Below are 15,962 nucleotides of genomic sequence, written 5' to 3'. Positions count from 1 at the left end.
CAGTTGAGGACAGCCTGGACTACATAAAACTCTATCTAAAAATTAACTAATTAAAATTGTCTCCTTTTGACTGGAAAGGGACAGGAGACACCTATGACAGGGGGTTCCAAACCACGTGGACAGAACATTAAGAGCCAGGATGGCTCAGTGGGTAGAGGTGTTTGCCACCAAGTCTGACGACCTGCGGGCTCTGTCACTTGGACCCGTATGGTAGAAGGAAGGAGCTGATTTCCTCAAGTCATCTTCTGACCTCCACAAGAGTGCCGCAGCAACCACACAGGGCAAATTAATACAAATATAATAATTGTTTACAAAGCACAAAAGCATGTCCCCTAGACCCTGTCTGTTCACCCCAAGTCTACACTCGTGTCCTGACTGAGTGAATGAATGATGCCAATCACTTGGCAACAATGATTGGCTTAATGCCAGTCAAGGGCATGAAATTTTGAGGTCCAATAAGGGCAGTTCTCCCAGGCATCCAAGCCCCAGAAGAAACCCCCCAAAGTAAGATGTGATTTCCCAGGGTCTTTAATGACTGGAGGCAGCCATGGGACCCCCTCATAGGGCAAGGTCCTCTCTACTGTCCCTTATGGGAACCTAGCCTCTGGACCTCCTCTGCACACGGCCTCAGACCCGTTTCTGCAGGAAGACACAGGTGACTGCTGTAGATTGTTTGTAGGACTCATGCTAAAATGGTCACCCCTAGTGACTAGGTTAGAAACATGCAATCTTCCTGAAGGGGATGAATGTCCTCAGGAGAAGGACCTCAGAGAGCTTATGGTCCCTTGCCGTGAGGACTCGGCCAGCAGGCATGTCTGTGATTCGGGATGAAGATCAGTGTCACCCGTCTGCAGGGCTCAGGGAAAGAAGCCCCAGGTGCTCACGAACACGGGGCGTGGCCTTCTGTGGGCCCACAGCAGCCCCAGTGGACAGGTCAGTGACTCCAGGGACCCTGCACACTCAGGGTAAGACGAGCTCCCTCTAATAAGCACCTCACTCTTGTTTGTCAAAGAAACATATTTCCATACCAAATAAGGCCGCGGGCTCCACAGCCTCTGCCCACTTCACACAATTCCTTTTAAGTGTCCAAGCGCAATTATACTTGGCCAGTGCTGGGATCAGGCCTCCCCCGGGTTCCCAGTGTAAACAAGTGGCCCAGCTGGGACACAGCTGCCTGCCCCGGAGAAGGAGGCCGGGTCACCATCCTCCCTGCTGCCTGCCCAGCCTCTCTCAGCCTCTAGAATCTCAGAAAAATCCCTGCCCACACCTCCCCCCAAAAGTCCCAGGAAGCCAGCTGGCCTCAAACAGGCAACCGTCCAAGGCTCCCTGCTCTCAGGTTCCTTTGGTGCAAGGGACAGAGAGGTTTCTCCATGGGCAGGAGGAGGAGGCTCCAGCACAGGTGCAGGGAGAGGTCTATTTCTGGGCTCCCTGTAAGATGCCCACAAGGCACAGCTCCCCCAATCTGGGCACTGCTCACTCCCATAGGAAAGTGTGGCATTCCCTCAGGCTTCTTGGGTCATGAGAAAGTTGGCCCAGGGCAGAAGGAGGCCTCAGCACCCCACCCTCATGGCCAACCCTCTGCTCCCTCCGTACCCACCCAGGCTTCGGCTCCATTCCCTGGCCACTAACTTTTTCCAGGACCCCTTCTCTGGGGGCAGAGTGACTCATCTTCACGGAGAAGCTCACGCACCAGGCATGATTGCTCGCCAACTTCCCTGCTCAGCCCAAGCAAGCAAGGGCTGTGATTTTCCATTTGCGACATCTGATTGTTATTAGGGCTGGAGAGAAGGGAATTCCTTGTTCCACAGGCCCCAGGAGGCCCCCAGGAAGGTTCTGGGGTGGCAAGGGGGACGGGTTGGTGCCATCTGGGTTGTGTAGCCTTCTCTCTGCCAATTCTCCACCACTCTCCATAGGGGTCCCTCGCCTGCTGCCTCTTGGCTTCTCTGTGCTAGTCCCTCAGTCAGTTCAAACAACGGAGAAGACATTCTTCTACCACCTCTCCACGGTCACCACACGCCCTGAAATGCCCACTGGAAACAAGCTGAAGGCACCAAGTGAGTGAACAACCCGCAGCTCCCCCTACTGGGGCAGCCCTCTGGAGCTGCAGGATATAAGAGATATTAACATCTGGACTCCGGCCCCAGTGCTCAGGCCAGCATGACGTCATCAGGCAGAGAGATGAGTTCCCATTGGGGAAGGGGGGAAGGCTCCTGAACTGGGCCTTCCTTCCCCAAGCCTCATCACTGTTCAGCTCCTCCTCCTTCCCCATCCTCCCCCTCCTCCTCCCCTTCCTCCTCTTCTTCCTCCTCCTCTTCTTTCTCCTCCTCCAGTTCTCCCCTCCCCCTTCTGCCGGGCCTGGAATTGGGTTTGGGGCGGGTTCTGTTTCCAAAGCCATCTCCAACAGGCAAGGCGGGTGAGGGCTCGTCTCCACCCTGAGCCCGAATTTTCCGAGGCTCCAGGCAGGACTTGGCTAGCCTGCTGCCCGTGGGTCAGCAAACTCGGAGTCCCAGGAGAAGATCTCTGCGAAGGGAACTCGAAGGATCAGGACGGCCACAGGTAGCACTCTGGGACCCAGGGACTAGGGGAGGGAGACCAGGGACAGGGGCTGCAGGATCAGGAACAGGGGCTGCAGGGTGAAGGCTAGACAGGACAAGCAAATGAGATTGGCACCCTCAAGGCCGGGAAATGGTCACTGTCATCACAGGCAGTTTGCAGAAGTTCCACCTCTCTGAGAAGGGAGCCCTGAAACTGTTGAGTGAAGCTATCCCCGTGCAGAAGACCTGTTCCACTCCCCCAAGTCTGAGTGTCCCGGGGATATCGGAAGTCTTTAAGAGTTCCCCTCTGGTTTGGCATCCCCTGATATCCTACTCAGGTGACACCCTACCTTTACCCCTAGCCCCAAGACATCCTCCAATACCAGCCCCCATCTTCTCCTGAGGGTGGGGGCTCCCCATCCTTCCTTCAACCTTACATCCAAGCCTGGTTTCTGGAAGAGTTTGAAGGGAACACCCAGTGGGCAATGGTCCAAGTGCAGAGCTCTGGTTCTCATTGCTCTCCGGGATGCCGCTAGCCGAGGACAGCAGCGGGCAACTCTCTCAGGGACACTTGGAGATTAGCAACATGAGGTCGGACAGCTGATAGTCTAAGCTTCTCCTTCTCCGGCCAGGTCTGGTGCTGGTGTTGGCTTCACATGAAGCTGTTTGCCAGAGAGTTCTGCCAAGTCTCCATTCCCCTCAGAGAAAGTCTTCTGTCAAGTTATGAGCAAAGACTTGAGTGGTGGACAGAAACACAGGCTTTCTGTGTATCATGGACAGCAGCAGACTGGCCCCTCCCATGGCCAGTGCCCAGGCTAGGCCATAGCTAAGGCATGAAAAGAGAGACTGGGGTATGGTATAGGAGAAGTGAAATGAGACAGCTAGCTCCTTTAGGGATGGTCTGTCCATCTGTCAATCCAAGAAGGTAGACAGGTGGCCCACCATCCAGTTTGAAGGGGAGGAGCCAAGGGTGCAGACATGGTAGCCTTTTCCATGGGCTTCAGTGAAGTGAGGTCTGTCAAAGCTCAGATCCTGCCCAGAGCACATGCATTCACATGCATCCCCATACATGCATCCCCATACACATCGTCACACACACACACACACACACACACACACACACACGCGCGCGCGCGCGCGCGCGCGCGTCTTTAATATGACCCATCTGGAATCCACTTGGCTTCTAGATCTCTCTGCATGAGTGAGTCACTTTGCAAATAATCTAGGGTAGGACAGGGACCATGGGAAGAGATCAAATTAGTCACAGAGGTGGCCCGGGAGCATACTAACCTATCCCACAGGGCATGTGTCTAGTTGGGTAAGCCCGGTGGGACGAAAGGTCCCCTGAGTCAGGACATCACTGAGGGGGTAATGCTGGGAGTAGCAGGTATCAGAAAGATAGGCAGTAGTAGAGGATCCTGGGGGTGTAGGTACCGAGAAAACCTAGGCTACCTTCTGTGTATAGCTACAGAATGACGCGGAGCACACTTTGCAGCACCAGCAGTCTGCAAACTCTACACAAACATCACTCATGCCTACTAATTATTAGGTACTCCCACTCGGGACACCCAAGCAGGTCCCACAATGAATGAGCCACTCTTAGTCTGGGTACACCAGAAGAAGCACACAGGTAGAGGGCAGGGGGTGGGTGCGTGGAGGGGAAGGATAGCCAGGGGCAGAAATGGGCTCTGTACACCCTGGTTAGGAGCTTGTCTGTGGGCCTAAGAACACCATCCAATAGAATGAGGGTCTGGGGTGTGGCTTAATCCCCACCGGGTTCCCCCTACAGCAGAATGAGGCGTGGAGTTAAGGAGGGGGCGTGTCCCTAGCGCTGACCGGACACTCACTGCAGCCAATGGGTGGGCGCAGCTTCCCCGGGACACATATCCAGGAGGGCGGAGGCAATGGCCATGCGCGTGGCGGCTGGGGATCCGCCCTGCTTGAGGAAGGAATTTCTGAGGAGTGGAGCAGTGTGCTGCCCACATCCCTGTTCTAGGAGAGGAGGGTCTGGCAGCCTGTAACCAAGCTGTGTCCTGAGTCACAGCTTCAGACCTCCCACCTGCTCTGTGGGTAGGCAGAGAGCAGGCTGCGGATGGGGCTCAATTCCAGGAGACCCAGGGTGGATATATTAATGAGCTGTTGCCTGCTAGGGTGGACCAGTCTCAAGCAGGGTCCGCCTCTCCCTAGCTTGTCACGCAACACATCCCCGGGCCTCCAGATTGGCTGAACGAGGCTGGGCCCTACACCCAGCCTGAAACCCAGAGCCACCACAGCAACTTCTTGGTTTGCCGTCTCCAAGTGATCCTTACAGGAGGCAGCCACTGAACCCTGACAGTACACAGATCTTCAAAGTTTCATTATGTACCCTGATTAGAAGTGGGCCTCTGGGACTAGGTGCACCGTCTAAAACGAACGAAGGGCTGGGGGCATGGCTTCGTTGGTAGATGCTTGCCTAGCATGCACAAAGCCCAGGGTTGGATCCCCAGCACCATATAAACCTGACATGGTGAGTGGTTAAGCGTGCAATCCCAGCACTGAACAGATGGAAACAGGAGGGTCAGAAATTCAAGGTCATCCTCAAGGCCAGCCTGGGTTGCATATGACCCGACTTTTATAAAAAGGAGGGGAATGGAGTCTGCTCCAGAGCTGGGATGAGGAAATATGATAAAGCAAGGCCCAGCAAAAGGCCTCCTCCTCCTGGAAGTCCCTCTACTGGAAAGAATCTGGCCTCTGCCACCCATTTCTAGGACTGAATGCTGAGACCTCTATCCTAACACAAGGGAGTTGCTCCGGGTGTGGATGCAAGGGAACCCATCATGCACCTTGCAAGAAACATTCTGGCCCAGACCTCTTGCAGTCCAATGAGAAGAGAAAGGAGAGAGGGTTTTTCCTTAGGGAGTGGCAGTGGGGCTCTAGGAGCCAAGAAGGGGATGAATGTAAGCCCACAGGCCGGAGGAGCAGGGTACAAAGTCCCTGCCTCAGAGGGAACCAGGGTAGCCTTTCCTCTGAGGTGAGAACCATAGGCCTGAAAGACCTAGGGAGCTGGGGCTGGTGAGCTGGGAGGTAGAAAGGTTCTGAGGGGGTCCAGGACTAATTCCACTCTACCGTCTCTCTAGACTTTTGCGAGACAGGGACACACACTGGTGAGCTCCCAACAGGAGCCTGGACTCCTCACTCCTGAAGATGGCTGGAAACTGCTCATGGGAAGCTCACTCCACCAACCAGAACAAGGCAAGTGCCTTAGTCTGTGGGAGCGTGTGGTTGGGAGGGAGCCCAGCATCTCTTCCTGCACTCACTGTCCAGGTCTGCCCTCCGGCCCTGGGTTCCAGTGGGTAGCAGGTACATCTGAACTTTGTGGCCTGGGCTAGGTTAACTGGCTCCTCTGAGGCCAGTGCCATCATAAGAAGTAACCACTGGCCCTGAGCCTCCTGGGAATCCCTTACCATGCTGTCTCTGAGTCATTGTTTATCAGTTTTAAAAGGTCTCACTTCCTCCCCCTTTCCTTCTAGAGATGGGATGATCACTATTCACTATTCACTAGTCACTAGTCACTATTCACTAGTCACTATTCACTACTCACTATTCACTAGTCACTATTCACGGTCAGACCAGGTCAGAGAGCCTCCGCTGGTTTCATGGTGGCTCCGTGTCTGTTGTGTGTGCCATGGAATTGTGCCACTCTGGGCCACCCAAGGCATGTGTTGCTCCAAGTCTGGAAGCATGAGCCATGGATGTAAATCTGCAGCTGGCTTTAACCTCACCTAGAGCTTGCACAGTGCCCTGGGCTGACCCATCACTTTCTGTACTGCCCAGCACTTGCTTCAGCCTGAGAAAGTGTAGACTTCCCCTCTTAAGTTGGGAATTCCTCAGGCTTATTTCTTTATTTCACCCTCCCTAGACTAGAGAAAATGAAGGCTTATGCCAGGAGTATGCTAGAAGGAATCCCAGAATCCCTAGAGAAGAGACAAGGCCCTGGGTACGAGGAGACTCCGAAGAGGTGACTCACAATGTAGTGTGGGGCTGCAAATAGTAGCGCCCGCCCAGAGCCTCACCAGTCCCTCCCATCCCTCACCCCTGTCTTCCCAGCCCTACCCCCAGCCAGGCCACCAACACCCAGTGAGGGACTGCAGACTTTTCTGGCTGGGTGTTATACACAGAGGGCTCTGCCTTTTGTCCCGCAGGCCAGCACCTACGCTGAGCTGGTCCTCAAGGGACAGGGTTCTGCATCTAGGTCTGGTTCAGTGAGTCAGAGGCCTGGAGCAGCAACAGAGCAACTCTGGGAAGAGAGAGCTAAGCATCTGGGTTTAGGGGTGGGCAGGAGACGTTAGCTAGTGAATTCTTAGAGGTAGTCAGGGGGCAGAACCACATGAAGAACTGGTCCTGGCAACCCAGTGTCTCCCTAAATTTAGCCAGCACCCATAGTCCCTGTTTGTAAATCTCTATTGACACAGCCAGGCCAGAGGATACTTCTCTGTATCTAGTCTTCACTACATGGTGGGTTCTTCTTTTTCCCACTCTTCATTCCCTCCACCCCATTTCACCCCCTAACACCAGATAGGAGAGAAAGAAGGAGAAAGAGGGAGCGAGAGAATGAATGAAAGAGAGAGACAGAGACAGAGAGACAGAGAGAGACAGACAGACAGACAGACAGACACACAGAGAGAGACAGAGACATCCCCAAATCTAATTTATTTCCTTTTGTTTCTTTCGTTGAGCACGACTACTAACAAACCACACTAATCCCCTTAAACATTTACCAACCGCCAACTCCACCTAGCAGGGTCCTACCATTTATATAACCTCTGAAATTTTCCCAGAATTCCAAACAGTTCAGTGAAGCAGACTTACATCCCAGCACCTGGGCTCAAGATGAGAGTGCATTCTTATTTTATTTCTGTGCTTTCTTTTCTTTTTTTTTTAAGAAGCCAAAATTCCAGAATCCTCACTGCGCTTCTCTTCATCAAAGATTGCTAACATAAAGCAATTTCTCAGGGCTAAGCTTTCTGCCAAGGCCACTTGGAAGGTGGCAGCAAAGACCTCATTCCTAGACCCTTCCTACTTCCCTGAGCCATGAAAACAGACACCAGACTTAGGAAGAAAATCCTGGGATAGATTAGTGATGTCTGCATGGAGGAAGGAAGCAATATGCATAGGGCAGCCTTTGCCACTGAGAGGAAAGGCTCTATACGACCCCAAGAGCAGAGTAGCACACAGCTGGCTCATGGTATTGGTTCACACAGTCGTTTTTAAATGTTACCGAGAAATAGCAAACTATTTTGCATTACCATCCATAGGTGCAGCTTCTCTGAGACTGAAGGGAAGAGCCATCACTCTACCCACAGGTCCTCCAAACCCTCTGGCTGGAGTAGAGGGATTCACTTGGCTAGGAAGGAGTGTCCTTGGTTTTACTACTGTGTCCCTGCTCCCAGTTTCTGACACCTGGCCTAGGGTCCTGATTTATGTGTCAGTGCAGCCCTCAGTGCTAGGACTGGTGTTCAGCTGGGCTGAGCTCCTCGACCCTGCCCAGTTGTAAACTACTGAGCCAAAGCCTCTCCTCCTGGGTACCCCCAGACCCTCTCATTATCCAGAACCCCAAAAGGCAGCCCTGGTCTAGCAGAGTGCAGCTGCCTCTCCTCCCCAGTACTCTCCAAACCAACTGTGGGGTAGAATCTGACCACAGCTATCGTTTGTGCCCACTCGCAGTCCTTTCTAATCATTTTATTTCTTTAGAAACAAGTATTTCATGACTTAGATTTGAAACATCAAAAGGACAATGTGTGCACACCTCTACTATCCTGTTCACGATCTCCATGATCATTTGGTACTGGGGATTAAATCCTAGGCCTCCACATCTCCACATGCCGGGCAAGCATGGCCCCCAAGCTTAATCTTCAACCCTCTTTTAAAAAGAGTGCATGCATGCGTGTGCGTGTGCAATGCCCTTGGAGGCCAGAAGAAGGCATCAGATCCCCTGGAGCTAGAGTTTACAGCCAGTTGTCAGCCTCCCAAAGTGGGTTCCGGAACTGACCTTAAGCACTCTGCAAGAGCAATGCTCTACCATGGCTGTTTGATATCTTTTATCTTGAGACCAAGTCTCATTAATTCTCCCAGCTTAGGCCGGAGCTTAAAATCTTCCTTCCTCTAGGTAAAGCCACATTACCAAGCCCAGCCTTTCATCTGCTTACTGGATTTTTTTTTAATGATTGTTTTAAATTCTTTGAGATAGAGAGACAGAAACAGAGTAGAGAGACAGAGAAGAATGTATGTGGTGTGCCTGTGTAAATGTGTGGGTATGTAAGTGTGTGTGTGGTGTGTGGGTGTGAGTATGTGTGTGGGGTGTGTAGGTATGTGAGTGTGTGTATATGTGTGTGTGTGTGGTGTGTAGGTATGTGTGTGTGTGTGTTGTATATGAGAGTGTGTATAAGTGAGTATGTGGTGTGCATGAGTCTGTGTGACTGAGTGTGTGTATTCAAATGTGTGCAGGCCCATGTGTGTTGGTGCATGTGTACCTGTGGTTGGTGCATGTGGAGGCCTAAGGTTAACAGAGTTTCCTAATCACTTCCCCAACTTTATCCACTGACACTGGGTCTCTCAGTCAAAACCAGAGCAGTCTGATGTAGGCTGATCTCCTTGGCTTGCTCTGGGAAATCCCCTCTTTCTGCCTCTCAAATTACAGGAGGCGCACTGTGCCCACCCTGGCATTCCCACACAGAGACTAGGGATCTGAACTCTGCCCCTCACATTTCTTCAACAAGCACTCTGCACCCCAAGCGCTCTTCCACTGCCTTCACTTGGATATTTGAACCTGGCTGACCTGTGAGCATCCCAGAGCTATAGTCTGTCTATAGCCACCCTTTGGATATGCCAGTCCGGCTGGCTCTAGACTCTGAGAACCAGTGTTAGCATCAGCTGGGGTCAGGGCTCTTTCTGCTCCGGTTTCTGCTGGGTTTGTCATTCCATAGACAGGGACCCAGCAGACTCCACCTCCTGGGTAGCTAACAGAAACAGGCCCAGGAACAGGTCTGCTGAGGGCCAGAGAAGGGCAAGTAGGCTTACACATATGTCCCCTTTGCACCTACGCAGATGTGTCCTGGTATGAGCGAGGCTCTGGAACTCTACAGCAGAGGCTTCCTGACCATTGAGCAGATTGCCACACTCCCTCCGCCAGCCGTCACAAACTACATCTTCCTGCTGCTTTGCCTGTGTGGCCTGGTGGGAAACGGGCTGGTCCTCTGGTTTTTCGGCTTCTCCATCAAGAGGACCCCCTTCTCCATCTACTTCCTGCACCTGGCCAGCGCTGATGGGATATACCTCTTCAGCAAGGCGGTGATTGCTCTCCTGAACATGGGGACCTTCCTGGGCTCTTTCCCCGACTACGTTCGAAGAGTGTCCCGGATCGTGGGTCTCTGCACATTCTTCGCCGGTGTGAGCCTCCTTCCGGCCATTAGCATCGAACGCTGTGTGTCCGTCATCTTTCCCATGTGGTACTGGCGTCGGAGGCCCAAGCGCCTGTCCGCTGGGGTCTGTGCCTTGCTCTGGCTGCTGTCCTTCCTGGTCACCAGTATCCACAACTACTTCTGTATGTTCCTGGCCCACGAGGCCTCTGGAACAGCCTGCCTCAACATGGACATCTCCCTGGGTATCTTGCTTTTCTTTCTCTTCTGCCCACTCATGGTACTCCCCTGCCTGGCACTCATCTTGCACGTAGAGTGCCGAGCCCGGCGCCGCCAACGCTCTGCCAAGCTCAATCACGTGGTCCTGGCCATCGTCTCTGTCTTCCTCGTGTCATCCATTTATTTGGGGATCGACTGGTTCCTCTTCTGGGTCTTCCAGATCCCGGCCCCCTTCCCGGAGTACGTCACTGACTTATGTATCTGCATCAACAGCAGTGCCAAGCCCATTGTCTACTTCCTGGCTGGGAGAGACAAGTCCCAGCGCCTGTGGGAACCTCTCAGGGTGGTCTTCCAGCGGGCCCTCCGAGATGGTGCCGAGCCAGGGGACGCTGCTAGCAGCACACCCAACACGGTCACCATGGAGATGCAGTGCCCCTCTGGGAACGCGTCATGAGAAGCCAATGTCTGGGGCAAGGCTGCTGCAGAGAGCAGCCAGTAGTTTCCAGAGACTGCCCGAGGGCAGGAGCGGGGCAGCTGCCCCTGTGCCGCCAGGGAGAAGACCTGCCTTCACACAAGGCATCTGCTTGTCAGGTGTGGCCAAGAGGCTGAGCAGCCACCTCTGGACAGACCCTGTGGCCTCTGCTCCCCAATCATTCTGCTTCTGTGACTCAGTGTACCAAAGTTTCCCTCACCAGTGTGGTAGGGTCCCCTCCTCAACAGAAGCTCATGAACGAAGGCAACAAGGAGGTCACCTCCTCAAACGTGACTCAGTCAGCACAAGACTCCCTGGGCCAGCAGCCTCAGCCCCACCTTCAAGGAGTTGTTCAGCCTCTCAAGGCAGCATCAGAACAAATCTGAGAGAATGGTGCTATCTGGAAGAGGGGCCTGCCCATGCATTGTAACTTGCAAACAAGTCCCTGCCCCTTTGATGAGTCATCTGGTGACTCTAGTGGGGTAGGATCTGGCCTTGGCAGGATGTGAGACAGAAAGGACCTTCTATCACCCTGGGTAGCTGACTGCTTTTCTGACGCCCCCAGCCAGCTCTCGGGGCAGCTGACTGTACACATAGCATCTTTCAGGCCACTGTGGTCCACTGTAGCAGCTCCCTACCACATCCCAATCTCTAATACCCATGTCAAAGTGGACTCCGGCTCCATCCTGGCCCCCTGGAGGCTACCACCACGATGTCACCCGTCATTCAGCACAGTGGCCTGTGTAGCCAAAGGAAGTTTTATAAAAGATAATAAAGTATGTATTAATACACATTTTTCTAACCTTGCAATGAGGCAGGCTCAATGTCCTGTGTCTTCTCTGTGTCTCTGTGTCCCACAGTGAGGACAGCCAAGGGCAGCTGGAGTCCAGGGTAGATGGCCATCTGTTCCTTTCCTCTCACTCTGGGTCTCTATGGTTCTCTGGCCACACCTCTGGGCTGCCTTTCTGCTCTGCCTGACTCTCTAAACCTAGGCTCTGCCGTTTGTGAAGATGTGTCGCTGATGGAGCTGTGCTCCTCCACAGAGCCAGGAAGGCGGTGGGGGGGTGGGGGGACAGGGAAGGAGTGAGCAGCATGCTCGCCCAGGGTCAGGCATGCTAGCCATACACCCTGCGCATCCAGTGAGCTTTGTTCTAGGCTACATGGTCCCAGGGCACGGACTGCAGCACTGGCCTTTAGGGGTAGTAGCTAACTCCACCAAGGTCATGTCCCTGACCAAAGCCATGCTGATCTGTCCCCTCCAGGCCACATGCCATCTATGTTCCAATAAGCAAGGGGAGTTTTCATGGTGACACAGAGCAGTTGACTCCAGGAGCCTCAGACGTGCAAAGCCACCTGCCCCTCACCTGTGCCTGGAGGACGCTCTCTACCACACCCTCCTCTCCCCCATTTCTGCTCAGAGAATCCTAGAGACACTTGTGTGGGAGCCTGTAGCCTCCACCCTGGCAGCAGAGCGCTGAGAATGTGAGTGTACCACAGCTACAGTGTGATGGTCTCAGTGCCATGTGGGTCCTGGGGTGCCTGGCTGAGGGGCCACCTAGAGTTTCCTGACTTCCCAGAGCTCAGCCCGTCTCATTCCTGGGAAGTCTCTTCTTAAGAGCCTTCATCCCAGTCTTCACATCTGAGTCCCCTGGAAGTGAGCTGTGGCCTCCGAGGAGCCTTCCCACCTGGATCCAGCTCAGGGTTCATAACCCAGGGTCTGTGTATAGACAGCACCGCTGTGAAGTGGAGGGTGGGGTGATTCTGTGCAGTGCACTGAAGTCTTGTGGAAGAGGATGCTTTTCTGTGCTCCCTCATGAACCCTTAGCCCAGGTGCTCCTTCGCCCTTATCCCAGACCCCTTACTCCGTGCTAATGGAGAGGAAGACGCTAAGAGGAGTGATCAGTTAGAAACCACAGAGGCCCACCACTTTCCTCCACTCTCCAGGGGTGTTTAATTATTAAAATGGGCTGCAGAGCGGCTGGACAATGATGGGGCCAGCAGGTTTCCTGCAGATCTCCTTTTCACAAAGGCAGGACTTCCCCCTAAATTCTGCAGATTTTTCTCCCCGAAACCCAAGGGCAAAGCCATTCTCCACCACAGGACAGCAGGGAGCCAGAGCTCAGGTTCCTAACTCCTATTAAGGCGCTGTGTGGCGGTGAGGGCTGTTACTCAGCGGGCCTCCCAGCGGCACGTGACGCAGGGTCGGGTGGAGTGGAGAGCACACAGGGCACTGTACCTTTTAGACTTCGTGTGCCCAGCAGCTCTGCCAAACCCACCAAGGAGTGGGAACTGTCAGAGGAAGAGCAAAAGAAAAACAGGGACAAATTAGAAAGGTTACGAGCAAGCCTCGGGGAAGCTGAGATCTGCCACCTGCCAGCCACAGGACCTCAAGGGCTGATGCACGCATCTGAGCACGAGATGGAGAAGAAGTGGGGATATGTGCTTGAGCACAGCAGCTCAGGTGGCAAAGTTCTTGCTATAAATTGAGATCTCCAGCAGCAGCGTCCAAAGCCAGGCAGGCGTAGGGTGTGTGTGCCTGTGACCCCACGCAGGGATGGCAGAGACAGGAGGATACGTGGGGCTCACTAGTAGATCAGTCTAGATAAATTGACGAGCTTCGGGTCAGTAAGAGATCTCAGAAAAAGAAGGTGGAGGGTAAAACAGGCAGGCTTCAGACGTTGACCTCTGTCCTTCACACACATGCGCACACATGTTTACACAGAGACACACATGCACACACAGACACACACAGAGACATACATGCACACACAGCTGGCTAATCCCAAGTGCTGCCAACGAGAGCAATGACTGACTGTTGGGGACCTAATGTGTTCAACAGGCTCCCGGCTGGGCGTTTTGTGTAGGACGCTGGGTGTCTCTACAAGGCTGCTCATGTCAATTGTAGGACATCAGAGCTCACAAGACAATCACAATGGGTTTCCCCCTCACAGGGGCCGCTGACCTTGATGTCTCTCATAAGCAAAGTGTTAGAGGAAGCCAGGAGCAAGCTTGGCTATCACAGTCCCAGGTGAACCCAGCAGGGTCCGGCTGATTTGGAGCAAGAAGGGCGTGTTCTGCAGAAGGTGAAGGAGTGCGAGCTGACACTGCCTCTCTCCATCTTCCACCGCTCCCAGGGATGCGGGTGCTTCTGCAGCCTTGGCATGGCTTGGCCCATGCTTGCAGGGACTCTCACTTTCTAAGAGTGCTCTCTCTCCCCTATCTCATGTGTTATTGTGTGTGTGTGTGTGTGTGTGTGTTATTGTGTGTGGGTGTACATGTGCACGTACATAGAGACCAGAAGTCAACATCAGATGTCTTCCTCTCCCACTCTCTCCCTTATTTCTAATTTTTTTACATTTACTTATTCATTTTGTGGGTGGATGGGTGGGTGTACACACATGTAGGTCAAAAGATAACTTGTGGGAGTCAGTTCTCTCTTCCTACCACAAGGATCCCAGGGTTCAAACCCAGGTAGTCGCCAGGTTTGGCAGCAGACACTCTACACGCTGAGCCATCTTGCCAGCTAGCCACCTATTTTTGAGATGGGCTTCTCTAGTGGCAAGAAGGTAGGGGTAGGCTTGGGGAGAGGCCTTCCAATGGGCCGGTTACGGAAGGCACAAAGCTAGGAAAGCTCTGGCAAACTTCTGGCATGGAACCACAGCGTGCAAAAACATTCTGTTGTAGCTTAGCAGGGAGCTGGGGAACTGAGAAACAGCCAGGCACAGTTTACTAAACTGAAACTCCCGGGAAACTGCTCAGATGAGTCAGCCGCCAGCCAGAAGTTTCCTGGCAAGTCAAGAGGAGACTCACCTACTTGGACATATAGGGTTTTTTTAAAAAATCTTTCTAATTAATTAAGATGGAGCATTAATGAACGTACAATCAAATCTATCCACATATCCCTGAGCCACTAACCAGTCTTGCTGCCCCTCCCAGCTCCACTCCACACACATCTGCCTTATGAGAGTGGGTTGTTCATCAGCCCTGTCAACTGGCCTTTCCCTATCTCAGGACAGAAATGTCCGTTCAACTCACCGTGGGAGTTCAGGGGATGTGTGGGAAGAAATTCAGTAATGCAGAAAGTTCCAGAAGGAACCCTGGCTTCAAGAGTTCTGAACCAGGGGTTCCAAGTAACGTTCTCTAGGTCCCTCATTTTTGTTTGTTTGTTTGTTTTCTTCGCTGTCTGGCCTCGAAACAACCTCTCCCCATTAGAGGAGCCCTGGGAAGGAGGCACGGAACTGGCTGAAGATTTTAAGATTTATTTTAATTTTCTTATGTGTATGGGGTGGGGCATTGGATGTGAATGCAGGTGCCCTAAAAATACAGATTCCCCTGGAGCTAGATACAGGTGGTTGTGAGCTGCTGGACACGGGTGCTGGGAACCAAACCCAAGTCCTCTGCAAGAGCAGCAAGCGCTCTTAACCACTGAGCCATCTCACCCATTGGTTAAAGATTCTGAACCAAAATGTGCTGATATGAAAAAAGTGGGGTTTTTTTATTTAAGAATGTAAGTTTTAAGAATTTAAGGGCTGGAGGGATGGCTCATTGGTTAAGAGTATGTACTGTTCTTGCAAGGAACCAAATTCAACTCCCAACACACACATCTGCTGGGTCACAACCAGCTCCAGGGAAATATGACCTTCTGCATTCCTGTGCACACATCTTCATTCAGACACATGCGCACATCCATTTATGTGCATACACTCACATTCAGACACACACACACATACAGATGTGCACACATTTTAATACAGACAAACTCACATATACATTCTTGAGCACACACGCGAATTCACACTCGTATGCACACACCTGTGTTCAGACACATACGTTCATGTGCACATGCCTGCATACAGATAAACACATATACATTCACGTGTACACACCCAAATACAGATAGTTACACGTATACACAACTAAAAAATAATAAAAATAACCAAATAAAAGAATTCTGGCATAAAATATGAAACTCAAGGCTGGGGAGATGGCTCAGTCAGCAAAATGTCTGCTGGGTAAGCGAGGGACCCGAGCTCTGTGCCCGGGTGCTCCCAGGTGAAAAGCCAGGCACAGTAGTGTGTGCTCGTAATGCTGGTCAAGGGAGGATGGAGAAGCGTGGATTTTTGGTTTGTGTTACATTTTATCTTAAAGACTTATTTGTGTGTGTGTGTGTGTGTGTGTGTGTGTGTGTGTGTGTGTGTGTGTGTGTGTGTGTGTGTGGTGTAGCTGTCCCCAGAGGTCAGAAGAAAGGTGTCAGACCCTCTGGATCTGGAGTTGCTGGTTACTGCATGAAACTTGACATGAGTTCTGGGCACTGAATTCAGGTCCCCCAAAAGGTCAGTAAGC

At 52.6% G+C, this 15,962-nt stretch overlaps 1 protein-coding gene across 1 annotated transcript; it reads left to right on the top strand.

Annotated features, from left to right (window-relative positions):
* The first annotated feature begins 2,322 nt into the window (after window positions 1-2,322).
* Window positions 2,323-11,432, top strand: Mrgprf (MAS related GPR family member F). The gene is made up of 3 exons (XM_032895312.1): window positions 2,323-2,556; window positions 5,651-5,765; window positions 9,618-11,432. Exons 2-3 carry the CDS (start codon window positions 5,718-5,720, stop codon window positions 10,599-10,601), a joined length of 1,032 nt encoding a protein of 343 aa, XP_032751203.1. The 5' UTR covers window positions 2,323-2,556; window positions 5,651-5,717; the 3' UTR covers window positions 10,602-11,432.
* Window positions 11,433-15,962: the final 4,530 nt, after the last annotated feature.

This window comes from Rattus rattus, chromosome 2 (genome assembly GCF_011064425.1).
Source record: "Rattus rattus isolate New Zealand chromosome 2, Rrattus_CSIRO_v1, whole genome shotgun sequence".
NCBI lineage: Eukaryota > Metazoa > Chordata > Mammalia > Rodentia > Muridae > Rattus > Rattus rattus.
The sequence above is the reverse complement of the archived record's forward strand: the minus strand, read 5'-3'. Positions and strand labels throughout refer to the sequence as shown.

Excerpts from the sequence above, each read along its gene's own strand:
- Mrgprf (XM_032895312.1), top strand. The coding sequence starts at position 5,718 with ATGGCTGGAAACTGCTCATGGGAAGCTCACTCCACCAACCAGAACAAG. Across the intron at positions 5,766-9,617 it reads ACTCCACCAACCAGAACAAG|ATGTGTCCTGGTATGAGCGA; the intron begins GCAAGTGCCTTA and ends GCACCTACGCAG.